General features: G+C 41.9%; 1 protein-coding gene across 1 annotated transcript; it reads right to left on the reverse strand.

The window, feature by feature from the left end:
• Window positions 1–693: 693 nt before the first annotated feature.
• On the reverse strand, window positions 694–11,079 carry ABHD8 (abhydrolase domain containing 8). The gene is made up of 4 exons (XM_075280454.1): window positions 10,343–11,079; window positions 4,431–4,601; window positions 2,618–2,834; window positions 694–1,577 (listed from the first exon to the last, which is right to left on the reverse strand). The coding sequence occupies exons 1-4, from the start codon at window positions 11,077–11,079 to the stop codon at window positions 1,425–1,427; spliced, it is 1,278 nt and encodes a 425-aa protein (XP_075136555.1). The 3' UTR covers window positions 694–1,424.

Genomic DNA, 11,079 nt, shown 5'->3' on the forward strand with positions numbered 1-11,079 from the left:
GGCACACCATAACAGCCTGTTTTTCACACAAACTCATGCCAAGGGGTTCCAAGGGTAAGGCATAAGCTTTCATATGTTCATATGGGAAGCACTGTTGGATGTATTTTTATGTATGCATGTGTAGGCTTCTATATACCCATGTTTTCCCAATCTATGAATTCTATGTTGATCAATCTTAGGTACTAACGTTTTTGGATGGGAGGTACCTCCTTAATCATGGTGAAATATCCCATGTATCCCTTCACTTGGTCTTTACCCCAGTGGTGTGCTTTGCCGACAAATGTCTAAAAGCTGCACTGTGTCTGTGCCGTATTTACAGATTAATGGGATAACTGTCGTGATTTAGGACACACTTTGCATCTGACCCTTGTAACTTTTTGTGCTGTAGTAGGTAATGTACAATTCAATATGAACTTCACCCATCGTTGGATCACTTTAGTTTATGGACATCTTTTCACTTGTCCTTGGCTATATGTGATCTGCAGCCCGTTTATGAAGTCAGAGGCTGCATATAATGCCGCCACAATACTGTATGCAGGGAACGTCTAGTTGATGAATAAATCATGTAAGATAAAACACTTTTATATATCCGCTTTTCTGTAGGCGATAAACACAGCTAAAATATTCAGCTTATCTGAAATGCTTTTTACACTATTATACTCAGAGACTAATAGAATAATAGTCAGAAACGTCTTAGAAATGACATGTTTACTTTGATTTAATACTGCCTTCAAACAACCTCCATGTTTACAACAGAAGGAAAAGGACAAGGCAGTCATCTTAAATAAGAGCCACAGAAAATACTTTATCAACATTATTTATATATCTTTACATATTCTCTATGCCACTTCAGCAATTTCTACAAACCGCCTCTTTTTATCCACTGGGCCTATTACTCCACCAATTTTCCGCTGCGATTGATTATGGCGGTAAACTCATACACAACCATCTGTGTACACCCCAGTTATTTTACAGGTGAACTATAATATGATTTATTTATGATATTATTAATTCTGTATTCTCAGCTTTACCAGTACTTAACACTTCTAAAAAAACATTTCTCTTACACTGGCCCATGACCAGCAAGGTTCTTTGAGAGGTAACATATCATAATTCTACAATAACGGTCAATCTGATATGTTACCCACAAGGAACCTTGAACAACCACTATTTGTCCTGCAAATTATTATGGCTGAATAGGAGGTCAAATGGTGGAGGACCTCTTTCAAAAGCTGTATTATCTAAAGTTCCTGAATTGTCAGAAACCATATTCTCCCTGGACGCCATCTTCACTGCGAACCAAAGTCTAAAACCTTGGCTATTAGCTTGCAGACCATCAGGCGTCTTCTCCAAACGTAGACTTATGTCGCTGTTTGGGCAATCAACAGAAAAGTCTCTTCCGTTCTTTGCTTGACTTTTCCTCTTCACTCATTCACAGCTTCTTCTGCACTTGTGTTCGGTGCCTCAGGCTCCCATAAGAAGAACTCATGAAGCAAAGTGTTAACAGTTTCTGGACACTCCAACATGACCATGTGACTGCCTTCTTCTATGATCTTTAGAAAGCTGACTAGAAGGATCTGGAGATGTGAATAAAGAAAGTTATCATAGCAACAAAAACAATAAATTATCCAATATCAACAAATCATAACTTAGCTTTAATTTTCCATGTGATAGGTTTTTATGGACAACTGAGACAGATTTTTTTTAGATAGTTGACATAAATTTGCCACACTGTTTTGCATGGGTATGGTTTAGAATTCCATGGGCCTGTGTGTTAATGACAAATCGCTGGTAATGTGAATAAGCCTTTACTGTCTCACTGTAACGTCTCTGCCTGTTCAGGTCTCTTTGCCACCCTCCGCTCACACATTGCGGCACAGGAGCTGTGTTCAGAATGATTCTTTGCTTAGAGTTTTTTGTTGCTCTATCTGAACACTGCTCTATTACCTCTCCTCTGTAATTGAATTTCCACTACACCCATCTCCTGCACCTTGTTTACCTCTGTCCATTAAATAGTTATTCTTAGCTTTGCCTGTGTGATTGAAAGCATGTCTACCAATAAATTCTGGGACAGGTCCTGGACTTCCTATATACAGGCCATTAGCCCACACAGGTTTGCTGGCTATTTTGACTCTGTCTTGTGACTTTATCCTCACTAGCTTCCTACTGGTCTTACTATTGTATTACTGACCTCTGACCTTTGGCTTCCAATGTGACTACTCTTTTGGATTACGATTTTGTACTGCTTCATCTCTGGCTTTGACTCTTGCTTTCTGACTTCGCTTCTGTGTTGTATTGTCTGGTGTTTTCCTGTGTAACACTTATTCAGAGAAGGGATCACCGCCCAGTTGCTCCTTTCATTAGGATAGTTGTGGCAATTAGGTAGGGACATGGTCTGGGTTGAGTTTAGGCCTCACTGTCTCTGTCTTCCCTTCTTCCATTGTTCCAGCAGCAGCACTAGGTAATTGCACAACTAGCAATTCCCTTACACTCAGTCTATTTTATCAGACCTGTCATCTAAGGATTTGCTGTAGGTACATATAGACAAGGCATTCAAATAATGACATAAAAAACCAACATATATCATTCACCCAAGTTTGACATATAGTAAATTTACCTCTGCCATCCTTTGGTCTTCATCGAGTGGAACAAACTTGTCGTGCATGCCATGCACCAGCAGGACCGGGACAGTTAGTTCTGCATGGTAAACCTCATCTCCCTCTGGCCAGTACTGTCCACTCATCATGGCTCGTAGTACAAAGGATGATACATTGAAGGCATTACCCTCTCGTAAGAGCTGTTTTTCTTTGGCACCTTGTCGAGCAAAGCCAGCCCTAGTATGACAAAGTAACAGAACCGGTCACATAAATGTACTCAATTATATACCCAATTATTTTGTGCATTAGCAATCTCAGTTACTCTTTACTGGTGTTTTATAAAGAGAATGGCTAGAAAAAGTACAAAAAGTGGGCGTGCGAGGAAATCCTTTGGCTTCATCATAAATGAGGAGCATCCTCAGCCAGCACAGGGGATATGAAGACTTGTGTTGAAAACAATAGTCTTTTTAAAGAAGTTCATTAATATTGGCCCATAACTGTATTATGTAAATTCAGAGATCACCGTTTTATTTATGTAAGTGGATTCTCCTATTAAAATGGTGGGAAGGTTTGATTGTTCATATAGACTTATATGGACTTGGGCATAAATGGTGATCCCAGCAGTTAGACTCCCACTGATCAAATATATATCACTTATATTATTAAGAGATGTCACATTATTCACTTAAAAAAAACCCTTTCATTACCAGTTGATATTGCCAAGGGGTTTTCTGGCCCCAAATGTAGTTTACAAATTGATGACCTATTCATAGGAGGGGTGGACACTCAGATCATCCTAGCAGCCTCTAAGCACCAAAAGCTGCTAGTTAACAGGGAGCACATGCAGGCTGCTCCTGGTTCGAGAAAGGGTTGGTTCACATCTGCGTTTGTATTCCATCCGGGGGAGTCCATATGGGGACTCTCCCGAACGGAATACCAAACGCAATTGCAGGCGCCGTGCAGTAAAAGCACACGGATCCCCATAGACTATAATGGAATCCGTGTGCTTGCTGCCAGATCTCCGCACAGAACATGCAGACAGGAAAGTAGTTCTCAATCTACTTTCCTGTCCACATGATTCGTGCAGACAGCGTGCGGCAAGCACACGGACCCTATTCTAGTCTCTGGGGTCCGTGTGCTTTTACTGCACAGCGCTTGCAATTGGTCAGTGTGGAAAAAATTTTTTAGCATGCACCACTACTGGAACCCATTTTATGGAGGACATGAACTTGGAGACCACTGTAGACCACAGTCTCCAACAGCCTCACCATCCATCTCCTTTGAGGGCATGCAGAGTGAAAAATCATCTTTTTGTTGCTAATGCAACTCCAGGTGATTTTTTTGCACAACTATCTATAAACAATTTCCAGAAAATGTGTGCAATGTGTAAGACCGAGCTATATAAATGTTTACAAGATGCATGAAAAATAGCCCTTCAGAATTCCAAAAACAATGAAAGTTATTGTAAGCACTAAGAGTGAACATAGGAAATACTGAAGATGTGATATTATATCTGTCATATTATATTTGGAATTTTCTACTTCATATACAGTACATATTCTGCTTTTGCCAAGGCTGGGTTTACATGGTGCATTTTTGCTCAGAAAAGCATACAAAAAAAAGCAAGCCGTTTCATAGACAAACCGTTTCTGAACAACTCATTTGGTTTTAAAAAACCACATGAATTTTTTGGGTGTAAAAGCACCATGGGTACACACCCTAAAAGTGAAGAATGCATCTCAATATTGTACATGAGAAGTAGAATTTGGTAAATAGATGAGCTAGTCAGAGATCTATGTTGGAGCAGGCAGTAAGTGATTCAGCTTAACTCACTTTAAGAAGCTCCACGCAAGGCAAGGAGACAGACAATGCAATACACAAGTGGGCATGTTGAAGATGGAGCAGAGACTGGGTTCAAGAGCTGTGGGACCACCACCATTAATCATGACCACCTTGTGGACCAAATCAGGAAACTCGTGGGCCAGGAAAGTGCAAAAGGAGACTCTGTAAATGTACAATAGAAAATAGAAGTGTTAAAGTATTTTAATCATTGTTACAAGTAAACTCCCTAACATCAGTAGTATAAGACAAACCTAGTATATTGTCATAAGTGGTAGCAAGCTGATTGACAGAAATATGCCTTCTTATCATGCCCAAGATCCGTGGATTAACACAACCACGTGTATACCAGAAACAAATCTAAATGGTTGACTCCTTTCAGATTCCATGTTAGTTTTTTTTTTCTCTGAAACATTCTTGATTCATTTGTATTATGTTATATAAGACTCCAACAAACCATAACTGTGCGATCACCTCGCAGAAACTTCACAATCACTGTAAAAGGCAAAAAGACTTTTTTTTGTTTTTTTTTGTTTTTTTTGTGGCAGATTTTGCAGCGTTTTTCCTTTTGTTGCAAAGTCAAGAGTGGCTTGAAAAGGAAAGGGAATATATAAGAAACACCAATACTTCTCCCTTCTGTTAAATATACAACTGGCTTTAGCACAAACAACTACAGCAGAATCTGTTCAAAAAAGATGCCATGGCAAAAAATGCTGCATATTAAAGTACCTGCACATATTGCAGAAAAAAATCTGCAGCGGAAATGCTGTGATTTTAAAAACCATTGTGTTTTTGTAAACAACGGAATGTCAGTTATACCTACGAAAACGCTGGCGGTTTCCGAAAAGGTATAATAGAAGCAGAAAGTCTGCAGAGAAAAACAGACTTTCTGTGAAAAATGCTGCAGAAAGCAACATAATGCATTTCCACTGCCGTCTTTTATGCAGCGTTTTCCCAGCTGCGGCTCTCTATGTGGGGCCTTAGCCTAGAGGTGATTTCCAGTGATAAGATACTGATGATCAATCCTTAAAGGGGTATTCCCATGTACATAATCATATCTATATTTGTAGTAATTAAAAGTTAAGCATTTTTGCAAATATAAGTAACTAAAAATTCTGCAGAGTTTTAAAGATTTTCTCTAACTATCTTAGTGGTGACAGTCAGTTATCTTGATCGGTTGCCAATGGTTACGACCACTAATGCAGACACTTTCTATGGTCTGGGACTTGTCAGGAACCCAGCTATGATTTTCTTATTGTAGCTGAGTTATCAGGCAGGGACTCTACATGTATCAGAAGATATCCCGGCCACAATAAGGACATCATGGCTGATTTTCTGACCTTAGAAAGTTCCTGCATTCATGGTCGTACCCACAGGCAACAGATCAAGATAACAACTCATGGCCACAAGATATTTAGAGAAAATCTTTAAAACTCTGCAAAATGTTTAATTACTTATATTTGCAAAAATTTTTATCTTTTAATTATCTACAAATGTAAAAATAACTATGTATATGGGTATACCCTTTTAAGATAGGTCATCAATACCAGAACATTGGGTATCCAACACCCCTATGATTATTTGTTTGCAGCAGCTGCTGGAACTACACAGTATACAGAGGTGTTGAAGACATTGTGCTCCGTCCACCGTGTAGTTCCTGGTCTGCAAAGTGTTGAATACCAACTGATCTTATATTGATGACCTATCTTAAAGAAAGGTCATCAAAATCATAACTCTGGAACACTTTTAATAAGCAGGCATTGTGACTTTTTTATAGTATTTATTTTTTGGCAGATATGAGTTTTTTAGGAATACATGAACATGTGTATTAAGGATTTGTGAGAAATTGGTATGGAGAGCACAAGGATGGTATCAGTGTGCTGTTTGTGCCTTCTACCTGTACACTGCAATGAATGAACCCAGACCACAAAAATGGACAGGAATAGGATCTGTCCTGAGTTTTGCCCCTGGGCTCACATCCCGCTACACAGACCCATGATAATACATAGTCGCTTGTTTGGGGCCATGGAAAAGAATGGGTCAGTGTGCTATCTGTTAAAGAGGACCTTTCATCAGATCGGGCACATGTAGTTCTATATACTGCTGGAAAGCTGACAGTGCGCTGAATTCAGCGCACTGTTGGCTTTCCCGATCTGTGCCCGGTGTAAAGCGCTATCGGTCCCGGTACCATAGCGCTTTAGTGTCAGAAGGGCGTTTCTGACAGTCAGGGACGCCCTTCTGCTCAGCAGCGCCTATCACGCTGTACTGTGGAGCTGGGAGGAACGCTCCCTCCCTCTGCTCAGATGAGTATTATCAGGAGCGGGAGGGGGAGTTCCTCCCCGCTCACACTGTGCAGCGCGATAGGCGCTGCTGGGCAGAAGGGCGTCCCTGGCTAAATGTCAGAAACGCCCTTCTGACTGTAAAACGCTACTTTACCGGGTCCGATAGCGCTTTACACCCGACACAGGTTGGGAAAGTTATATACTGCTGGAAAGCTGACAGTGCGCTGAATTCAGCGCACTGTCAGCTTTCCAGCAGTATATAGAACTGCATGTGCCCGATCTGATGAAAGGTCCTCTTTAAGAACATGAATAGCACACTGATAAAACATACAGTTGTGCACATTCATCCAAACGCATTCCTGCTGCAATGTTGAAAGGCTTAGGTAGCTGTCTGTGTTATGTCAAAGAACAGTGGTCCACATTCACTAATGTTGTCTATTAGATATTAGCTAGACAATGTAAACTTGCATCCCAATAATACAAGGTTGTTAGTATGGGGCCATAGAAAGGGATGAGTGAGTGTGCCATTAAAAACATGGATAGTACACTGGCAAAGCATACTGTAATGCACATGTATCCTTATGTCTATTAGTTATTAGCCAGACAATGTAAACTTACACTTGTGATAGTACATGGTTGTGTATATGAGGCCACAGAAAATAATAGGTCAATGTGCTATGTGTTAAAAACACCGATAGCACACGGACACAGCATACAGTTGTGTGCACAGCAGCGGCGCACCTACCATGAGGCAACCTGAAGCGACCGCTTCAGGCGGCGCTATGCCAGGGCCCCAGGGAGGGCGGCATTTTTGCTGACCTAAGCCAGTCCAGGACAAGCTGTCCTGGACTGGCTTAGGGTCACTGTCACTGAGCGGTGGATTTGGGAGGCCGCTTGAGCAGTGCTGCTCCAGCGGCCGCCCCTCACGCTCAGGCAGAGAGCAGGTCCTCTCTCTGCTAAAGACCCTTGCTCCTCTCAGCCCCACCCCCTCCTCAGGGGGGTGGCGGCTTTCTGACGTCCGCCTCAGGCGGCAGAAACCCATGGTTCACCCCTGGTGCACGGGGCCGGCTCCAGGTTTTTATGGGCCCTTGGGCAACAGAGCCTCAGTGGGCCCCCTTGTGGAGAAGGCGGGAGTCGGAACACTGTGCGCCGGACAAAGCGAGTGACGTCATGCAGGAGCATGGCGTCACCTACGCCATACCTCCCAACTTTTGAAGAGTAGAAAGAGGGACAAAATGTGCGGTGCGCGCCATGGCAAATTTAGCTCCTCCCACTTTTATGTTGACTCTGCCCATTCTCATTCATTTTTCATGTGCCCCCACACAGTATAATCCTCCTACAGTCACCCGTAAATTATATGCCCCCTCCATCTCTCCCCCAGTTTCATATACACCCTTCCTCTGCCCCCAGTTTCATGTCCCCCCTCCATCTCTGTCCCCAGTTTCATGCCGTTCTCCCCCCCTTCATCTGCCCCAGTCTCATGCCGTTCTCCCCCCCTTCATCTGCCCCAGTGTCATGCCATTCTCCCCCCCACCCCTTCATCTGCCCCAGTGTCATGCCGTTCTCCCCCACCTTCATTTGCCCCCAGTTTCATGGACCCCCTTCATTATGTTCCACCTTAATGTTTAACACAAAACAAACACACTCACCTTGCATCGCTCCCCCACCGATCTTTCCGCTTTCACTCCACTCACATAGTTGTAGGCCCGATGTGACGTCATCGCATCGCACCTACAAATGCAGAAGCCGGACCGCAGCGTTAAAGCAGGAGCTGAGCTGTGACAGCTCCTGCTTTAATCACCTGTGTATTCAGTGCATCGGTGTCCGACAGTTGACGATGAGCTAAAATTGGGACAGGCAAGTGCCGGGGGGCCCCCAGAGGCTCTGTGGGCCCCGTCACTTGCCCGACTATGCCGTGCGCTGACGCTGGCCCTGTGTGTGCATGTACCCTTATGAACACGTTTACTTTTTGAAATACATCATACACTTTGGTAGAAAATACACATTCCTATCCCCCAACCCAAAATATCTTCTAATTAAACACCATTTATTCTTACATAAAAAATGTCTTCTTTTGCGTGATTACTTTATAGTTAGCGCTTTTCCTGTTCTTCCCTACTTGTCCAAAAGCCCTTTGCAAGATATTAATAGTGTCTATGTAAAAACCATTTGTCAGTAGTCACTGTTTACAGTTGATAAATTCATTTATCACTTTATGGTCAGATTATTGTCAAAGAATCCCTCTATCTATAGTGGAAAAATGTGAACAGAGCTTCTAGTGCCTGAAAGTCAGAGCAGTGCTCCACCTGGTTATGAAGCAATACAGACAGTGGCTCTCCTGCTTCGTAATTCACGACACTCACAAAGAGCTACTTATCTGGCCGAAATGTTTTCAGTGGATGTAAACTGACACATGGCTGCATGGTTTTCTATTAAACTGCATTTCTGTAGCATTCTTGAAAGGCTTAGATAACTGGCTGTGTGACATCAAAAAACAGTGACCCCCCCATTCCCCTGTGCTGTTTATTAGTTATTACTAGACAACATAAACCTATACCCCGCAGTCATAAGATGCACTGAAGTCCTCAGAGTGGTGCATGCCGTGTGATAGAGATGGCACCTCTTTCATGAACGTAGGTGAAGAAATAAATCGTGCGCAATTTAGGACTGACCAAGACCACACCGCATGTCTAGACAAGTGCAAATAGGTTTCTCTACACTGTTGTGCTTCCCAATTGATTTATTACTTACTGTTAAATCTCATGATTTGCTAAAGTTAGAGTCTAAGAATGCAAGTAGCATTTGTGTTTGGCCTATCATTCCTGGCTGACTTAGGGAGGTCGTGAAATGCTGAGTAGATATAAAAAAGTCTCATTACACATCATAACACGTCAAGGTAGCTAAAGTTAGAGCTATGTTCATATAGGGAACGATCCAGAGTCCATGGAAGGATCATACAGAGACTTATCCATATGAGAAATTAGGAAGATATACACCATATGCAAAACTGGATCAAAAAACAAGGTAGATACCATGAATATACCAGAAACAATGCCACGCAAGGCAACACTACCAGAAAATTATTGTACAAAATACAAAATTTTATTGAAAATCATAAAAATCATTCAAACACATTTATACACAAAAACATGAAAAAGGAGGACAAACAAATCCATAATGTACAAACATGTAAAGAACACCAGACAAAAAATAATGAATATTGCATTATATAATGATAGAACTATGACAAAACATAAACACATCATAAATTATAAAAACCAAAGGTTAATTATATAAGATGCCAATGGAAGAATGTGTCATAAGTAAGTAAATGAAAAAGATATAATGAAAATGCCTCTACAAGCATGCATATACTAGATGTCAGTATGAAGGTGTCTTACCATGTATTACACGCGCCTGCCACGCGTTTCGCCATATGTGTAAATGTGTGCCAGTGTGTATGGTAAGAACTTAATGGTATGGTAAGAATCTGATTCTTTCAAATCTACATATCCGTTATATGTTATACTTGGAAAATATGCTGTGTCACAAAATTAGTATAATATCAACATGAAAAGCAAAAATACTGAAGAAAGTGAAAAATGTTTTTGTTTGCTAACTTACCCATATGAATGTCCCACCAAGATATTTCTTTTCTTGCCATAGCGCTTGAACACACATCTCATGTCCTCAGCAAGGGCATAAAAGGTATAAGCAGCACCTATCTGTGGTGCAGCACTTGAGCCATGCCCTACCAAATCTGGTGCTACAACTTCATACCCAAGTTTTGAGAAGAAATCCAGTTGTTCTTTCCAAATGTCAAGAGAACCTCCAACACCATGAATGAAGAACAGGACTACATCAGAATGTGTGCCTTTGCAGCTAGTGACACGTCTCTGGCAGTCGACCTGCACGACTTTCTTTGGCTTACGTCTTCTGCGCCTTCCAGATGGTAAATCACTCTCTTTTCCTCCAGCACTTTCATTACCTGTGCTAGTATAATCTGATAGCTCTACTTCCAATGTACCAGCTGGCTCAGTATTCCCATTGCGGCAGTGTAAGATTTCAGAACGAAGGGCAGCGCCAAGATTTTCTATCACAAGCTGCCCATTGCGATAGACTGTTATTCGGCGCTTGCAATGGATCAGTCCTCGGCCTGAATTCTTCACATCCTCTATTTCCTCTTCCTCTCCACCTCCAGATCGACAAGGCAAGATGTGTCGTACTCTTAAAACACGGCCGGGTTTCACCTCGAGAAAATCGAAGCCATCGCTGGTTTCTGATATGTCTGAAGGACCCACAGAATTTGGGGTTTTGCCTGTTAGGCAGTACATTATCCGTTCTGCTATGCTGGTCAACAT

Source organism: Leptodactylus fuscus, chromosome 1 (genome assembly GCF_031893055.1).
Source record: "Leptodactylus fuscus isolate aLepFus1 chromosome 1, aLepFus1.hap2, whole genome shotgun sequence".
Lineage (NCBI taxonomy): Eukaryota > Metazoa > Chordata > Amphibia > Anura > Leptodactylidae > Leptodactylus > Leptodactylus fuscus.